The 19,790-nt window shown below is 46.4% G+C and overlaps 1 protein-coding gene across 1 annotated transcript; it reads right to left on the bottom strand.

Moving 5' to 3' along the window:
- Nucleotides 1-368: 368 nt before the first annotated feature.
- Nucleotides 369-19,384, bottom strand: MAB21L4 (mab-21 like 4). Its single transcript, XM_074964242.1, is given in 7 exon segments — nt 369-461; nt 1,300-1,655; nt 3,917-4,074; nt 8,999-9,034; nt 9,036-9,219; nt 14,355-14,635; nt 19,161-19,384. Coding segments are annotated over 7 exon segments (1,332 nt in total).
- Nucleotides 19,385-19,790: the final 406 nt, after the last annotated feature.

Genomic DNA, 19,790 nt, shown 5'->3' with positions numbered 1-19,790 from the left:
CCTGCACTGACTGGAGCTCAGTTATGCAGCCATGTGGTAGTAGTGTACTTGAGTGTGTCAGATACAGAGAACTGTATCTTGTGTCCATTCATCTAGCAATTCAAAGGCAGAGGACTGAAAAGGGTCTATGCGCCATGGGTAGCCCCATCACCTCTCCTGTTCTGGTGACACTCAGGTGTCAACACGCAGCCTCCACCACCAGCTTATTTCAGCTCTGTCCCAATTGCTCTTTTCCCCATTTGTGCACTGTGAAGCCAATGGATATTGGGTTCCCAGAACATCTGCTGTGATCAAGGTAGTAAAGGCAAATGTGGGGGGAACCCATTCAGTCTATAGGTTCAGGGTGTGACCATGTGAGTTGAGCTGGCTCAGCTCTGGTCATTAACCACCTTCTTGGCCTTTGACAAGATGTTCAACAGAGCAGAGATCTGCTCTTTGTCCTGGATGTGATAAACCTGGAACTGAACAAAAGGGAAAGAGGAGGAGTTAGATGGAAGGCCCACTCTGATCAGAAAATGCTGCCGATCAGAGGCATTTCTCAGCCCCAGAGAGCTGCGTTTGGCTCTAGCACTCTAGCACCATGCTGACCTATTTGGATATTTCTGAGAAATCCTACCTCTAGCCATATGACAGTGTGGGCATGGAAAGGAGCTTCAGCAATGCCCAGCTGGTGGAAGTTTCTCTGAGGATCACAGTCAGCTGGCAGATTAGAGCATCTCCTAACCCACTCTATCTTGCACCCAGGGCAGAGAATCAGGGAACTGTAACCAGCTTTCATAGAATCATAGAATATCAGGGTTGGAAGGGACCTCAGGAGGTCATTTAGTCCAACCCCCTGCTCAAAGCAGGACCAACACCAACTAAATCATCTCAACCAAGGCTTTGTAAAGCCTGACCTTAAAAACCTCAAAGGAAAGAGATTCCACCACCTCCCTAGGTGACGCATTCCAGTGCTTCACTATCCTCCTCGTGAAAAAGTTTTTCCCAATATCCAACCCAAACCTCCCCCACTGCAACTTGAGACCATTACTCCTTGTTCTGTCATCTGCTATCACTGAGAACAGTCTAGATCCATCCTCTTTGAAACCCCCTTTCAGGTAGTTGAAGGATGCTATCAAATCCTCCCTCATTCTTCTCTTCTGCAAACTAAACAATCCCAGTTCCCTCAGCCCAGTTTCTTCTCTCCCTGGCAGCCTTCCCTCCCCTGCTGGGTTCAGTTTACACTACAGACACCTGAGAATCCGGGCCTCCAACTGTTCCAGCACTCTGATGGGGTCCTTGCCCATGATTCTGAATTACCTTACTAAGCAGCACATCAAAGTAGGCTGGGTCCCAGTAGGCTCCGTCCTGAGCTGGGAGCTGCAGCGAGGTCTTGATACTATTGTCTAGCCCCTGGTGATTGTTCTGCCTTGTTTGGGTGAAATGGCACTTGAGGAAGTGCTCTGGTGAGCTGGCAAACCCCTCGACTCTGTGGTACAAAGCACTCAGGTCTAGATCCTCTCCTTGGAAAAGATTTTCTTCCGGATACAGGAAGTGGGGGAGATTTTTGGTTGCTAAGCAACAAAGCAGGATCACCAGGAGCCTATAGACTGACCCTTCCAGGTCCTCCCAGTCCTCAGGGGAAGGGAACAATCAGTGGCCCACAGCAGCACCATCTAGAGGAAACCAAAAGGATTTACTCAGAGAGGGAGAATACAGAACATGTAAACTATCATGGGTTATACAGCTATGGCTGGGATGTTCAAAGCTGCCAAAGGAATTTAGGCACCACTAACATTAATGGGAATTGGGCATCCAAATCCCTCAGTAATGTTGAAACTTCTACCCATTATTTATGTTTGTAACTGTGGTATCTAAATGCTTAATGTGGACATTTAAAAGTGGACAGACTTTAATTTGCATCCCATTGACTTGACGGGGGCTGTTCTGTCTCCCAGAGCTGCGGACTCCAGCAGACATCAGCACATCAGGGACACTCGGTTCATATTCTGAAGATTTTCTTCATATTAATAAGTGTCTTAATTTTTGTCTAATGAAAGCTTGATTCAAATTATTCAGCAACTTGAAAATAATCTGCATTTCTGTGGCAATTTACATGGAGGCATCATCACATTGAAACTATCAGCAAGGCCAGGGCACAATTCCATACCAGCCATCACTGGCATGTTACTCTTCTACTAACACACTTGTGTCTGTAATTAGCATAGCTTAGGCCTACTGTCACACTGGGATACTGAGAAATGGAGCACTGGTCACAATGGCTAGTACCTTCCAATACCATGCTAAAACATGAAGCATACACAAGTCATAAAGGTTAGCACTGCCCAAAGTGGGCACTCCAAACTGCTGTGGAGTGTTGTATTAACTGGGTTCAAATCTGAAGGACAAATTCCTCACCACCATCTACGGTTCTGGACAACAGAACATGTCTCAACCATGAAAGGGAGCACATCCAAGAGCGTGGTGCCTCGTAATACCTTAGCTGAGGTCCCATGAGATGGAGCATCTCCAAATTATTAAAGATGGTACTGCCACTTGCACAACATCCTCAGCATCAGGCTGCAATGTTAGCAGCTGGTGCATGCTCAGGTTGTGAAAAACAAATTCAGCGGCTCAATCTTCCCTTTCCTAGGGTGTTGAAAGATGAAGTCTGTTCAAAGCATGACCCTCCAGCTGTGTGCGAGCTCCTAATGGCATGTTGGGACTTGGTAGAAAAAGCAACGTCTCAAGTTGTTGTAGTAGGATTCTCTTGTACCAAATCAGTAGCCACAAAGAATTGACACTGCAGTTGCTGGCTGAGCCCAAAATATATGTAACCCCCGTCTATAGAGTCTTGGCTGTTTAGCTCATCTCATGCTCTTAGCTCCGGAGGCCCCTGGTTCCATTCCCCATGTATCAAGCATCACTAGAGTGGAATATGTGTCACATTATTTTTTATCAAAAATCCCAGAGCAGTCACAGTAACTGTAGTAAAAGGCATGGGTTGCTACACTTCCAGTTCCTGTTCCCTGATTTTTTTAAAAAGAAAACTCTCCTCACTGCCCCACCAATGGGGCCCTGACCACCACTGAAGCACCCTCTCCCCTTGGTACTGCAACCCTAATCCTGGCCCGCTATGGAGGAGAGTCCCTGGGGGGATGGAGGCTGGAGAGTAAGCCTGCCCTGCACTCCCCCAGCACTGAGCCTGCCCTGCACTCCCCCAGCAGTGGCAGCTCCTGCAGTTCCTGTGTTCCATGTGGCTGGGCATGGTTCCACGTTCCAGGTGTTCTGACCTGGTGTGTGGGGTCACAGTGCTGCTCTGGTCCCCCCCCCACCCCGTGCAATCATTATGGAGAGTCAGGTGGGCCAAAGCTGAGCAGCGCTGCAACCAGATGCACCAGGTTGCAACACCTGGAGTGGCTGCAGGAACTGCTGTTGTGGGGTGAGTCATAGACATGGAGAAAAAAGTCACAGACAAACACAAAAATCACACTCTTTGTGAGAGTTTCCCCACCCATGACAAATGTGCAGCCCTAGCCATCACACATGGAGCACAGGGAATAGAACACAAGATCTTCAGGGCTGGAAACACAGGCCCCTGTCACATGAGCGGAACAAGAATCACTATTAGCTTTAGTAGTATTAAGGCTTATGTACCTTCTCTGGCTCATGGGAACAAGAGAGTGACTATTCTGATACACCTGACCAGGCCTGGCATTCTGTTCAGCATGGTACAAATACACACCTAGCTATATTATTCCCATCTTGTTGGGTTCGTATGCCAAGGTTAATTGAATGTTTCTTTCAGTAAAGATGTGTAAGGTGCACAATTCTCATAGGGTCAAAGTGACTCAGATCAGAATACGGTGCCATACACCAGAATACGGGCTATTCACAGTCACAAGTACAGTGTCCCAAGCTGGTCTCTCAGGAAAACATATCTTTAAGTGATTAAATGTGAGCCCTCATTTCCTGCCCTCTTCTTTCCAGACCTCACTGTTGACCTGGTCCAGTAGGCGAAGGCTGTCCAGATGGTGGCCCTTCAGTGTGCCTGCAATATGGAGCAGTTTTATGACAGGGAAATTGGTGGAGTACCTGGCGAGAGAAATGTATAGGCTGCAGCTGAACTGCTCATTGCCTTTCCAGGGCTTTTCTAGAGCTGGTATGGATTGAATCAACATTAATATGAGCAGGTTTGCCCTTTCTCTTGGATCCTCCCAAGCAAGGGAAAGATGCCAGGGAGCAGTGGAGGCCAAGGAAGTCTATAGCATCATGGAACCCTCTATTAAGGTTCCTCCTCAGATCAGGTCACTATGTAAATTCTTGTGCTCATCCCTGCACTTGGTTATATCTTGGTGTCCCTAAAATAGATTTTGGAGGGCATCTTTCTGAAATACTGCCAGCATAAAAAAGTGCCGTCCTTTCAGAAGCAGGCCATCAGCTCTGTGAACATCACTTTGGTCCTGCTAATATGGTAGTAGGCCTGTTGGAAGTTGTCTTCTTTAGCAGAGGTGAGTCAATTTCTGGCAAGTTTCAGGCTTTAGTTGTTCATCTCTAATTTGCTGAAGTCAGCTGGCTGATGCTGGAATTGCTGCCAGAACAAGTTCAATGTAGACTTAAACCAAAGTGGCTTGACCTGAAGGAATTTGAAAACTGAATGCTGCAACAAAAATTCAGCAGCAATAAAACTTCAATGTTCAGCACAGAACGAAAGCACTGCCTGAACTGAGCCCAGGGAAAAAATTGTAGATAAAAGCTCCTCGCTTTTGGAACTGTTCAAAACTCAGCAGGAACTCCCAGATCCTCCCAAGCGGAGACTCCAAAAGGACTTCTCCAGAGCAATTGGGTTCATTCTCAGTATTCCCCAGCACGACAAAGAGAGGCTCTAGAACCTGCAGGTACTCTGTCAGGAACTGAGCCGTCTCCACAGGGAACACTACATGAGAACTCAGCCAAAGTGAGAACAAGGTTTGTAAGGCTGATGAGAATCCCTCAAAGATGTGATCTATAGAATAATGTTCAGGACTACTTAAATGGAATGGATAAGGGGACATAGCTGTGTAAATAGTATTAAGGAATTTAAGTTTATTTTGGATTGTGGTGTGAGTACACACATTGGTTTCAGAGGAGCAGCTGTGTTAGTCTGTATCCGCTAAAAGAAAAGGAGTACTTGTGGTACCTTAGAGACTAACAAATTTATTTTATTTATTTGAGCATAAGCTTTCGTGAGCTACAGCTCACTTCATCGGATGCACTTCATCCGATGAAGTGAGCTGTAGCTCACGAAAGCTTATGCTCAAATAAATTTGTTAGTCTCTAAGGTGCCACAAGTACTCCTTTTCTTTTTACACATTGGTTTATAAGTTAAATTTTAATCATGTATCATAAAGGGAGATGTAGAGTGGTTATAGAGTTCCTGGTCCTCCACAGTTTACCAGAGAGGACCAGGATGGTTGCAGCAGGAAGCTTAATAAACATGAGTTTTTCCTGGTTCAGGGAGGTCTCCAGTTGCCGTTTAAAGTATGGCTCTTTGTGTTTCTCCTCACACTGCAGAGCCCATCCAGACCTGGGAGGCCCAGCCTTGCCCAGTGCTTCATTTGTAAAGAGGTGCCGGAGCTCAAGCAAAACAAAATGGCATCCTCCACACAGCATGACCTCTCATACACTGTACTTGCAAGGTCACACCTTACATGCAAGTGTAGAATTGCATGCCTTACTAAAGGACACTGACAGAAGAGCTGCCAAGGCTGCACCCTGGCATGAAAAGAGGTGCTGGGGCTAAGCCCTGGCAAGCCCCAGCTCAAATTAAATTCTGGCCATGACAAAACTCCAGCCAGAGGATGATCCCACTGTGATGGGTTCGGTCACAGAGATCCCCTTGGGACTGTCACCTGATGTGGTGAAGTAACTCCTGAGCCCATTTTCCCTGTCAGCTTGGGACTCCAGAACACTGCCTTGTTGAGCCAGACACGATAGCTTGCTGCAGCACAGACCCAGGTCTAGTCCATGCCCACAAAGCTGCAGACTTTAACTAAAAAATGCTCAGCAGGTTCCCTGCCTCCAGCACCCAGACACCCAGCTCCCAATGGGATCCAAACCCCAAATAAATCTGTATAAAGCTTATATAGGGTAAACTCATAAATTGTCCGCCCTCTATAACACGGATAGAGAGATATGCACAGCTGTTTGCTCCCCCAGGTATTAATCACTTACTCTGCATTTACTAATAAACAAAAGTGATTTTATTAAGTATGAAAAGTGGGATTTAAGTGGTTTCAAGTAATAACAGACAGAACAAAGTAAGTCACAAAGCAAAATAAAACAAAACATACAAGTCTAAGCCTAATACATTAAGAAACTGATTACAGGTAGGTTTCAGAGTAGCAGCCATGTTAGTCTGTATTCGCAAAAAGAAAAGGAGTACTTGTGGCACCTTAGAGACTAACCAATTTATTTGAGCATAAGCTTTCGTGAGCTACAGCTCACTTCATCGGATGCATTCAGTGGAAAATACAGTGGGGAGATTTATATACATAGAGAACATGAAACAATGGGTGTTACCATACACACTGTAACTAGAGTGATCACTTAAGGTGAGCTATTACCAGCAGGAGAGCGGTGGGGGGAGGAGGGGAACCTTTTGTAGTGATAATCAAGGTGGGCCATTTCCAGCAGTTGACAAGAATGTCTGAGGAACAGTGGGGGGCGGGGGTGGGGGATAAACATGGGGAAATAGTTTTACTTTGTGTAATGACCCATCCACTCCCAGACTCTATTCAAGCCGAAGTTAATCGTATCCAGTTTGCAAATTAATTCCAATTCAGCAGTCTCTCGTTGGAGTCTGTTTTTGAAGTTTTTTTGTTGAAGTATTGCCACTTTTAGGTCTGTAATCGAGTGACCAGAGAGATTGAAGTGTTCTCCAACTGGTTTTTGAATGTTATAATTCTTGATGTCTGATTTGTGTCCATTTATCCTTTTATGTAGAGACTGTCCAGTTTGACCAATGTACATGGCATAGGGGCATTGCTGGCACGTGATGGCATATATCACATTGGTAGATGTGCGGTGAACGAGCCTCTGATATTGTGGCTGATGTGATTAGGCCCTATGAGGGTGTCCCCTGAATAGATATGTGGACACAGTTGGCAACGGGCTTTGTTGCAAGGATAGGTTCCTGGGTTAGTGGTTCTGTTGTGTGGTTTGTGGTTGCTGGTGAGTATTTGCTTCAGGTTGGGGGGCTGTCTGTAAGCAAGGACTGGCCTGTCTCCCAAGATCTGTGAGAGTGATGGGTTGTTCTTCAGGATAGGTTGTAGATCCTTGATGATGCGTTGGAGAGGTTTTAGTTGGGGGCTGAAGGTGATGGCTAGTGGCGTTCTGTTATTTTCTTTGTTGGGCCTGTCCTGTGGTAGGTGACTTCTGGGTACTCTTCTGACTCTGTCAATCTGTTTCTTCACTTCAGCAGGTGGGTATTGTAGCTGTAAGAATGCTTGATAGAGATCTTGTAGGTGTTTGTCTCTGTCTGAGGGGTTGGAGCAAATGCGGTTGTATCGTAGAGCTTGGCTGTAGACAATGGAACGTGTGGTGTGGTCTGGATGAAAGCTGGAGGTATGTAGGTAGGCATAGTGGTCAGTAGGTTTCTGGTATAGGGTGGTGTTTATGTGACCATCGCTTATTAGCACCTTAGTGTCCAGGAAGTGGACCTCTTGTGTGGACTGGTCCAGGCTGAGGTTGATGGTGAGATGGAAATAGTTGAAATCATGGTGGAATTCCTCAAGGGCTTCTTTTCCATGGGTCCAGATGATGAACGCCACTAGCCTCTCTGGGATCCCACCCCTCCTTCTAAATGGAAAAGTACCAGATTTAAGATGGATTCCAGCATCATGTGACATGGTCACATGTCCTGTGAGACCCCAACCTCCATTCTTCCTGGGCTGGCCCACACTTACACAGGAAAGTTTGCAAGTAAACAGAGCCATTTACAGTTCATTCATTTTGAAGAACCCTTAATGGCTTCCACTTAACATGTTTACATTAGTAATACAAGTTTATATCTTATTCTTCTAACTCCAGACATAGAAATAATACATGCAAACAAATAGGATGAACACACTCAGTAGATTATAAGTTTTGTAATGATACCTTACAAGAGACCTTTTGCATAAAGCATATTCCAGTTACATCATATTCACATTTATAAGCATATTTGCATAAAACAAATGGAGTGCAATGTCACACCACCCTCTCAGGGGGGAGGCAGTCTGGTGGCTTTGTGACACCAAACTTCTTGCCTACCCCTCTGTGGAGTCTGAGACCTCACCTCCCAAAAGGGCACTGGGGCTAAGACTGGGCTGGTGGTGGATCTCCAGTATCCCCGTCTAAGAGGTGGGCTCCTGTGGTTGGCAGCAGGGGAGACAGAGCAGGATGAGTAGCCCAAAGAGAGACCATCACTGATAGCTCAGTAACAGCATTCCCAGCTGGGAGCAACAGAGCTGGGACAGTAACAGAGCTCCCAGCTGAGGCAACAGAATCTGCCCAGTGCTCCAGGGTGAAGATAGTAGTGATCATGACAACTCCATAGAAGAACCCAGGAGCGGCCAGCCTGGCATGTCAGTTGAACTCAGCAGTAGATCTTGTGGTTCACCATGTGTTACACTGGCCCTGAACTCCATTGCAGGGTCCTCATTTTATTAGGACTTTTCTTCCTAGTGAAAGGCTGAACTTTATTTAGAGTTGATTGAAATTTTTCAAATTTCAAAGATAACATTTTCAAATGTTGATGAAAATTTTCATTGAAACTTCAAATTTGGATGGAAAACAGCAAACAAATTCATCAAAATTTACAGAATCAAGAAGTTCCCTCCATTTTTCACTAGCTCTTTTAAATTCTACAGAACTATACTCCATTGCTTAAGACTGCATCCCCACTGACAGTATGTATGGCAGACAAACCCTCTCTCTCTCTCTGCCAGTAAGGTTTCAGGAAGGGGTTCGGATGGCAGGAGTATGGCTTGGTGTTTACCTCCAGTGATAGTAGTTGCTGGGGATGAAGTCAGCCCCGTGTTACTTTTTGCAGGCTGCCTTCTGCAAAACTTCCTTCTCTGCGTCTGTTGTGGAGTTTCAGAGCACTCTGCTTTCTCTGCACCACAGGGATAATGTTGAACCTGATCATTTTCCAGCCACTGGACAGCAGCAGGGACAGCTGCAGACCTTCTTCCTTTAGGCTCTCAGCGCTGAGGTCACCTGGTCAAGGGCAGAAGTTGCTTTTAGAAAACAACAGTCAGAAATCTCCCGATCCTCTCTTCCCTCCTCCCCCCACCCCATCTTTCCTCTTTAAGCCTTGTCTGCCTTGGAGACAAGTTCCAGTTCAGCTGAGCAGGACCCTGAGACTGGTAGCTCTTGCCCTGTTCTTTAAAATAGAACTGCTTTTCCTGGATGGATGCTTAGCAGTGCATCATCCAGTCTCCACTGCATACCAGGCAAGACAGTCTGGGAGAGAATGAGAATTCCCCTTGTTTCAGCACCTATGGGCAAGGGCAACAGACCATGGCAATGGCTGCTGCTGGAGCGAGATCAATGGATGAAATTAAGAAAAAGTTTTGAAATGAAGAACCTGGCATCTCTGCTCGGATGCACGTGAGTTCATTCTTCCCCCTCCAGACGTCGTACAGCAGCTGCTTGGTTTTTTAGTTAAAAGGACCCAAAACTAATAGGCAGGTCAACATTTCCTAGATACTTATCACTGGGGCAGAGCAGGAGACAGGGGACAGGGCCTGTAGCACTGAGGTGGTCTTTGCTCCAGACACTCCTTTTCTGAATTTGTCCCCCCATTTGGCAGACCAAGAGGCTGGGTTTGAATGCTCTCCTTTCTGAACAAACTCCCAACACAGCACAGTGGTCAGAAGAACAAGGATGTAACGCTGGTGATGGGGTCAGGGAGGCAGGAGCAGAGTGATAAAGAGTACAGTTGGGAGATGGATATAGCTGTCACACTGCCTGCATGACTCAAGAGCATGAGTACCAACCTCTGTGCAAACTGTTAGGAACCAGGGCACAAACCCCAAATTGGTGGTGAGTTCTATGCTTAGATTTCACCAACCAATTATCAATTGTGAGCTCCCCAGGCACTATAACACTTAACATGGAGCGATAGACAGTTCCCCTGGGTACACTGATCTGTTTAGCCATCCAGGTGAGTGTACATTTGTGATACCTGGTCTCTTACACCAAGAATCACAGCAATATTCAGAGTACTCCCAGTCCCAAAGGACCAGTCACTTACCCCATGTCAGTTGCATCTTATATCTCACACCAAAGGCAACATGTATAGCCTAGCCTATAATAAACTACATAAAGACTTATTAAATATGAAAAGGAAACAAGAAAGTTATTTAAAAGGTTAAGGCGGATAAACAATAGACACACAAATGAGTTACAATCTTCAATTTCAAAAGGTAATAGAAGCTTCTATAACCAACAAGCTCTATACGTCCTTTAGGGCTAATCCAGGCTAAGCAGCTGGGGATCTCTTGCTTATTCCTAAAAATATCTTGCCCCTCACAGTCCAAGCAACATAGAAATAATCAGTCCCTTCTTGATAGGGGTTTTATTCTCTTCTTCCCACATGCTTTCAGTTGCAAAGCTCAGCTGATGGGAAGAGTCATCTTCACAGGGAGGATGCACAATAACAAGAAAAGTCTTTTGTCCTCTTGTTGGTGGTACATACGGAAATTCCAGTTGCAACATCCCACAATAGTCTATCTGGTATTGATAGATCGTCCTTTTGGAAAGGGCGTAACACCTTCTGTTGGGATCAATCCTTCACACTAATTAATGTCGCTCTCCTGTATGGTGATTTACACAGTCACAGAGGCTCACAATACAACCGCTCAAATATAACCTTACACTATGGGATACAGGTGTGATAAGTAAGATTAATGCACATAGCAGCTCACCCGGTTTCCATAAACTCTAAAGACTAAACACATTCTTAGCATTCTAGCTCCTGTTTTAACCATACTAACACCCAGGTGAGCCAGACTGATTCCAACTCTGTATATGTCAGTGTTCAAGTGAGGCAAGGGGATCTTCATAGAATCACCACCTCACTAGGTAACCCATTCCAGTATTTCACCACCCTCCTAGTGAAAAACGTTTTCCTAATATCCAACCTAAACCTCCCTCACTCCAACTTGAGACCACTACTCCTTGTTCTGTCATCTGGTACCACTGAGAACAGCCTAGATCCATCCTCTTTGGAACCCCCTTTCAGGTAGTTGAAAGCAGCTATCAAATCCCCCCTCATTCTTCTCTTCTGCAGACTAAATAATCCTAGTTCCCTCAGCCTCTCCTCATAAGTCATGTGTTCCAGTCCCCTAATCATTTTTGTTGGCCTCCGCTGGACTCTTTCCAATTTTTCCACATCCTCATTGTAGTGTAGGGCCCAAAACTGGACACAGTACTCCGGATGAGGCCTCACCAATGCCGAATAGAGGGGAATTATCACGTCCCTTGATCTAATGGCAATGCCCATACTTATACATCCCAAAATGCCATTGGCCTTCTTGGCAACAAGGGCACACTGTTGACTCATATCCAGCTTCTTGTCCACTGTAACCCCTAGGTCCTTTTCTGCAGAACTGCTGCCTAGCCATTCGGTCCCTAGTCTGTCAGGACTCTGCACTTATCCTTGTTGAACCTCATCAGATTTCTTTTGGCCCAATCCTCTAATTTGTCTAGGGCCCTCTGTATCCTATCCCAACCTTCCAGCGTATCTACCACTCCTCCCAGTTTAGTGTCATCTGCAAACTTGCTGAGGATGCAATCCACGCCATCCTCCAGATCATTAAGGAAGATATTGAACAAAACCGGCCCCAGGACCGACCCTTGGGGCACTCCACTTGATACTGGCTGCCAACTAGACATGGAGCCATTGATCACTACCCGTTGAGCCCGACAATCTAGCCAGCTTTCTACCCACCTTATAGTCCATTCATCCAGCCCATACTTCTTTAACTTGCTGGCAAGAATACTGTGGGAGACCGTGTCAAAAGCTTTGCTAAAGTCAAGGAACAACACATCCACTGCTTTCCCCTCATCCACAGAGCCAGTTATCTCATCATAGAAGGCAATTAGGTTAGTCTGGCATGTCTTGCCCTTGGTGAATCCATGCTGACTGTTCCTGATCACTTTCCTCTCCTATAAGTGCTTTAAAATTGATTCCTTGAGGATCTGCTCCATGATTTTTCCAGGGATTGAGGTGAGCTTGGCATGAGCTGGCACCTGACAGAAATGTGTGTTGATGGAAACATGGAGAAGGATGCTTAGCTAGACAGACAGGTGGGTGTTTGGTCAGTCAGATGGTCGGACAGACAAACAGTTGTGCGTAGAAGACTGACTCACTGGCTGGCACCCTCTTGTGGCTGGGCATGGGATAGCAGTCCCTCCTCCTCTAACACCCCTACCGACAGCCGCTTCGGCCTTGGAGCAGTCTGCCTCATCATATGACTTGGCCCTCTGACTATGTCACATTCAATCCCTTCGAGGGTAACAGAGTTCCATGAACAACCGTCCAGTGACATTATGCCAGGTCCTCAGCCCCAGCCAGGCTTGCCACCTCTGAGGTACAACCAACTGGAACATCTGAACCATTTCATCCGTGTCTGCTACCTCAACAAAGGGGCAATCCTGGGAAAACCTGGACAGGTGGCAACCCTAGCCCCAACTCTGGGCCCAGTTCTCCTTACACCCCTTTTCCCCAGGGCTTCCAACAGTCCTTACCCCTTGTATCAGGTCGGTTTTTACAGCCCCTTCCTCAGTGGCTGGTAGGGGAACCCGGGCCCTCCCTCTTCTCTAGGGTCCAGTCCTGGGTGCTGGTGGTAAATAGCTACGTTTTAACTGCCTTTCTGGACCACTTCCTGCCTCAGCCTGCCTCTTTCCCCAGCCCCCTGGGCTCCCTCTCTGCAGACTCTTTACCTCTTTCCAGACCCTACATAGTTCCTTCTGGATCTTGTATCAAGCGATGCCCCCCCAGTGTCTTCTCCCTGCCTGGAACAAGTGTCCTGTTTAGCTGAGCTTGTAGTAAGCCTTCTTTGAACTGGTCCCACTCGTAGTTCTATTTCACAGAACAGAGAGGTCAGCAATACCTCACTAGCCTATGATTAACTTCAATATGGTCACTTCTTTATCATACCACTAGCAGTGATGTTTTTAATCTAGAGAGCAAAACCTGAGACCAGGACAATGTCCACAGTTTAACAGTCATCTGGTCATTGAGAAGCAGGAGAAGCATGACATAAAAACATCTGGAGACTGAAGGCAACAGTCAAGTGAAGCTAGACAAGAACAGGGAAGTAGAATATATAGCTGGTTCATAACAAAGCTTTGTAGTCATTGAGATGCACTGGGTAAACTTCTATTAGGGTATCCTTAGTTACAGTGGGGAAACCCCGGCCCCTTTCAAGTCAGTGGAAAACTCCTATTGACTTTACTGGTGTCAAGATTTCACCCAGGAACTTTATTTCAGTGTGGTACTGAATTGTAATCAAATGGCATATCGAGCCCTTTCGACCTGAAGAATCCCAAAGCACTCTAGACTATAGCCACTCCATGGGGCTTTCTCACCCACCATTGAAATGCAACCACCTCTAGAGTGAAACACTGAAGATATCCTGTGCCAACAGCATTGCACAACACGAAGAAATTAACCTCTCTAGATGAAACCTAGGGGTTTTGTTTTGTTGTTTGTTTTCCCCACTCTGCAGAGTATGTAACTAACTAAGTCAGAGTTTGGACAGACATTGGGATCTAAAGTTGGCAACCCCTTTTTTATGTCTCCATCAATGGGCCACTCTGTCCTCAGTGGACCAAGCAGTGCATCTTGGGATGAGAGGGGAACTGAGTTTCCTTGTCATTGCTCTGGCTTGTGCTTTACTGGTAGATTCCAGTTCTGACTGAATAGCTTTTCTCTTTCCTGGCATCGGTGGGAGTTCGGAATCCAGCCTTTCAGTTGATGTTCATTTTGGGGTAACAACCATCACTTCTATATAGTTTATTGACCCGTTATCAATCTGAAACCTATTAAAGACCTTTCTTGTCATATCACATATCATATGGTCTGAATAACCTGATGTGTCTTTTCCAACTTGTTCCATCTTCTTCCTCTCCCCTTCTCCTCTTCCCATTCCCCCCACCTCTCAGCCTCTGTCTGTGCCTCTCCTTGTTTCCCTTTTTGTCTCTTGCCATCTGCATCTCTGTCCCCTTCCCCCGTTCTGGGCCAGGAGCAAAGAGATAGCAGGCCTCTAGTCAAACCACAGAACCCCCTGTGGTCACTCTGCTCCACCGGCCCACACCCCCGCAGATGTAGTTGGCATACAGACCTGGCTTAATGAGGAACTGGTGCCTGCAGTGGACAATGGCAATGACAATTAGCTCTTTCAGGAGCCTGAGGACCTTGCCTGGCACTATGTGCCCCCTGCACTCAGCGCTGTCCACCACACTGAACACATCCTCTCTGGTTCAGTTTTCCCAGCCAGCTCCTTCTTTGGGCACTCCTAGGTCACAGCAGCCTGACATCTGATGGTGCCCATTGGTAACTGTCTCTGACTGGCCCTGTTTACTAGAGCACTCCTGCAGCAGGAGGGTGTGACACAGAAACCACCTTGGGGCTGCCAACTGATGTGCCAAGACTACTTCTGACCCTGCTTTCCCTGCATTCCTAGCTTGGGACTTCAGTGCCCTGCCCAGTTTGAGCCAGACCTGCTAGCCTGCTGCAAACCCAGACCCAGGTCTGAACCACGTCCCCTAACAGCTGTAGGCTTAATTGAAAGCAGCTTAAGAAGTGTTCCTGTCTTTAACACTCAGATGCCCAACTCCCAATGGGGTCCAAACCCCAAATAAATCCATTTTACCCTGTATAAAGCTTATACAGGGTAAACTCATAAATTGTTCACCCTCTATAACACTGATAGAGAGATATGCACAGCTGTTTGCCCTCCCAGGTATTAATACATACTCTGGGTTAATTGATAAGTAAAAAGTGATTTTATTAAATACAGAAAGTAGGATTTAAGTGGTTTCAAGTAATAGCAGACAGAACAAAGTTGATTACCAAGCAAAATAAAATAGACATAGACTTGGATGTTCTAATACAGTAAGAAAACTGAATATAGATAAATACCTCACCCTCAGAGGAATTCCAGTAAGCTTCCTTTTACAGACTAGTCTCCTTCTATTCTGGGTCCAGCAACCACTCACACCCGCTGTAGTTACTGTCCTTTGTTCCAGTTTCTTTCAGGTATCCTTGGGGGTGGAGAGGCTCCCTCTTTAGCTAGCTGAAGACAAAATGGAGGGGTCTGCCAGGGATTTAAATAGCCGTTCTCTTGTGAGTGCAGACCCCCTTCTCTCTCCTATGTAAAGTCCAGCTCCAAGATGGCGTTCTGGAGTCACCTGGGCAAGTCACATGTCCATGCATGACTCAGTTTTTACAGGCAGCCGCCATTGTCCACATGCTACCTTGAACGTCCTCATGTAGACCTCTTATGTGGATTGGAGACTTCCATGATCCATTGTGCATTAAGTGCTTCTTGATTGGGCACTTAACTTGCAAATTCCTTTCTAAAGAAGCTGACCAAATGCCTTACTAATGCTATTTAAAATCAAACAAGTATACAGCTAATATTCATAACTTTGAATACAACAATGACACATGCATACAAATAGATGAATAGATTCAGTAGATCATAACTGGATTCTTTGATCATGGAACGGTGTTCCAAGAAGGAGGAGTGCTAGGTAGAGACGGGCTCCACCTAACGAAGAGAGGGAAGAGCATCTTCACAAGCAGGCTGGCTAACCTAGTGAGGAGGGCTTTAAACTAGGTTCACCGGGGGAAGGAGACCAAAGCCCTGAGGTAAGTGGGGATGTGGGATACCGGTAGGAAGCACGAGCAGGAGAACACGAAAAGGGAGGGCTCCTGCCTCATACTAAGAAAGCAGGACAAACAGCAAGTTATCTCAAGTGCCTATACACAAATGCAAGAAGCCTGGGAAACAAGTAGGGAGAACTGGAAGTCCTGGCACAGTCAAGGAATTATGATGTGATTGGAATCACAGAGACTTGGTGGGATAACTCACATGACTGGAGTACTGTCATGGGTGGATATAAACTGTTCTGGAAGGACAGGCAGGGCAGAAAAGGTGGGGGGGGTAGCACTGTATGTAAGAGAGCAGTATGACTGTTCAGAGCTCTGCTATGAAACTGCAGAAAAACCTGAGTGTCTCTAGATTAAGTTTAGAAGCGTGAGCAACAAGGGTGATGTCATGGTGGGAGTCTGCTAGAGACCATCAGATGAGGTGGACGAGGCTTTCTTCCGGCAACTCACGGAAGTTACTAGATCGCAGGCCCTGGTTCTCATGGGAGACTTCAATCACCCTGATATCTGCTGGCAGAGCAATACAGCGCTACACAGACAATCCAGGAAGTTTTTGGAAAGGGTAGCGGACAATTTCCTGGTGCAAGTGCTGGAGGAACCAACTAGGGGCAGAGCTCTTCTTCACCTGCTGCTCACAAACCAGGAAGAATTAGTAGTGGAAGCAAAAGTGGATGGGAACCTGGGAGGCAGTGACCATGAGATGGTTGAGTTCAGGATCCTGACACAGGGAAGAAAGGAGAGCAGCAGAATACGGACCCTGGACTTCAGAAAAGCAGACTTTGACAACCTCAGGGAACTGGTGGGCAGGATCTCCTGGGAGAATAACATGAGGGGGAAAGGAGTCCAGGAGAGCTGACTGTATTTTAAAGAATCCTTATTGAGGTTACAGGGACAAACCATCCCGATGTGTAGAAAGAATAGTAAATATGGCAAGCAACCAGCTTGGCTTAACGGTGAAATCCTTGCTGATCTTAAACACAAAAAAGAAGCTTATAAGAAGTGGAAGATTGGACAAATGACCAGGGAAGAGTATATAAATATTGCTCAGGCATGCAGGAGTGAAATCAAGAAGGCCAAATCACACCTGGAGGGGCAGCTAGCAAGAGATGTTAAGAGTAACAAGAAGGGTTTCTTCAGGTATGTTAAAAGAAAAGGAGTACTTGTGGCACCTTAGAGACTAACCAATTTATTTGAGCATAAGCTTTCGTGAGCTACAGACGTGAACTGTAGCTCACGAAAGCTTATGCTCAAATAAATTGGTTAGTCTCTAAGGTGCCACAAGTACTCCTTTTCTTTTTGCGAATACAGACTAACACGGCTGTTACTCTGAAACCTTCAGGTATGTTAGCAACAAGAAGAAAGTCAAGGAAAGTGTGGGCCCCTTACTGAATGAGGGAGGCAACCTAGTGACAGAGCATGTGGAAAAAGCTAATGTACTCGATGCTTTTTTTGCCTCTGTCTTTACGAACAAGGTCAGCTCCCAGACTGCTGCACTGGGCAGCACAGCATGGGGAGGAGGTGACCAGCCCTCTGTGAAGGAAGAAGTGGTTCGGGACTATTTAGAAAAGCTGGACGAGCACAAGTCCATGGAGTCAGATGCACTGCATCCGAAGGTGCTAAAGAAGTTGGCGGATGTGATTGCAGAGCCACTGGCCATTATCTTTGAAGACTTGTGGCAATCGGGGGAGGTCCCAGACGACTGGAAAAAGGCTAATGTAGTGCCCATCTTTAAAAAAGGGAAGGAGGAGGATCCTGGGAACTACAGGCCAGTCAACCTCACCTCAGTCCCTGGAAAAATCATGGAGCAGGTCCTCAAGGAATCAATTCTGAAGTATTTGGAGGAGAGGAAAGTGATCAGGAACAGTCAGCATGGATTCACCAAGGGCAAGTCTTGCCTGACTAATCTAATTGCTTTCTACGATGAGATAACTGGCTCTGTGGATGAGGGGAAAGCAGTGGACGTGGTGTTCCTTGACTTTAGCAAATCTTTTGACACGGTCTCCCACAGTATTCTTGCCAGCAAGTTAAAGAAGTATGGGCTGGATGAACGGACTATAATGTGGATAGAAAGCTGGCTAGATTGTCGGGCTCAACGGGTAGTGATCAATGGCTGCATGTCTAGTTGGCAGCCGGTATCCAGTGGAGTGCCCCAAGGGTCGGTCCTGGGGCCGGTTTTGTTCAATATCTTCCTTAATGATCTGGAGGATGGTGTGGATTGCACCCTCAGCAAGTTTGCAGGTGACACTAAACTGGGAGGAATGGTAGATACGCTGGAGGGTTGGGATAGGATACAGAGGACCCTAGACAAATTAGAGGATTGGGCCAAAAGAAATCTGATGAGGTTCAACAAGGACAAGTGCAGAGTCCTGCACTTAGGATGGAAGAATCCCATGCACTGCTACAGACTAGGGACTGAATGGCTAGACAGCAGTTCTGCAGAAACAGACCTAGGCGTTATAGTGGACGAGAAGCTCGATATGAGTGAACAGTGTGCCCTTGTTGCTGAGAAGGCCAATAGCATTTTGGGATGTATAAGTTGGGGCATTGCCAACAGATCGAGGGACGTGATCGTTCCCCTCTATTCGACATTGGTGAGGCCTCATCTGGAGTACTGTGTCCAGTTTTGGGCCCCACACTACAAGAAGGATGTGGAAACATTGGAAAACGTCCAGCGGAGGGCAATAAAAATGATTAGGGGACTGGAATACATGACTTATCAGGAGACGCTGAGGGAATTGGGATTGTTTAGTCTGCGGAAGAGAAGAATGAGGGGGGGGGGGATTTGATAGCTGCTTTCAACTACCTGAAAGGGGGTTCCAAAGGATCTAGACTGCTCTCAGTGGTAGCAGATGACAGAACAAGGAGTAATGGTCTCAAGTTGCAGTGGGGGAGGTTTAGGTTGGATATTAGGAAAAACTTTTTCACTAAGAGGGTGGTGAAACACTGGAATGCGTTACCTAGGGATGTGTTGGAATCTCCTTCCTTAGAAGTTTTTAAGGTCAGGCTTGACAAAGCCCTGGCTGGGATGATTTAGTTGGGGATTGGTCCTGCTTTGAGCAGGTGGTTGGACTAGATGATCTCCTGAGGTCCCTTCCAACTCTGATATTCTATGATTCTATAACCTTCACAGAGATATGTTACATGGCATATGTAGCATAAAACATATTCCAGTTATACCATATATACATTCATAAACATATTTCCATAAAGCCTTAGGAGTGCATGGTCACAGAGGGCATCAGCTGCAATCCACAAGGGAACCCCCACAGTTACTGCATTCTCTGAGGTACAGAGGGCAAATTCAAAAGCTTCCAGGTTTCTTGAATAATTAGCTATAAATCTGAAATCCATGGCAGTGACCTTCTCCAGCACAGTCAGCAAGATTTTCTCTGCCCTCTGGAAATGCTCCATCCTCCGACCTTCATGGGAAAGTATCACTCACAGATAGCTGCGCCAATGAGAAACTATCACAGCCATAGCTACAAAGCCAGGGCAAAGATCCCCTCCTCTCTGCAGAGCTCCTTTGCTGGTGCAAGCCTTACCTTCCCCAGTACAGCCAGGTATGCATGCAGGTGGGGGGGAAGGCAGAGAAGGCTGGGAGCAGGTGCCTTGTGGAAGGAGCAGCCAGTGGAGAGACATTCTAAGGCATTAATAAGCCCAGTGTTTTCCTCCTACATAGCTGAAAGAGTGCAAACTCCATCTGAGCTATTCATTGCCAAGGTGGCTACCTACCAATCAGGTGTATCTGGCAAGAGATCCAGCCAAGCTGATTAAGTCTGAGGCATAGCACATAGCTATCCTACTCAGCAAACAGGAAATGGTCAGGCCAGATCCTCAGCTAGTGTAAAGAGACATCACTCCATTGATTTCAGTGGAAAGATAC

This window comes from Natator depressus, chromosome 9 (genome assembly GCF_965152275.1).
Source record: "Natator depressus isolate rNatDep1 chromosome 9, rNatDep2.hap1, whole genome shotgun sequence".
In the NCBI taxonomy this organism is placed as follows: Eukaryota; Metazoa; Chordata; order Testudines; family Cheloniidae; genus Natator; species Natator depressus.
Note: the sequence above shows the minus strand (reverse complement) of the source record. Positions and strands in the feature narration are given on the sequence as shown.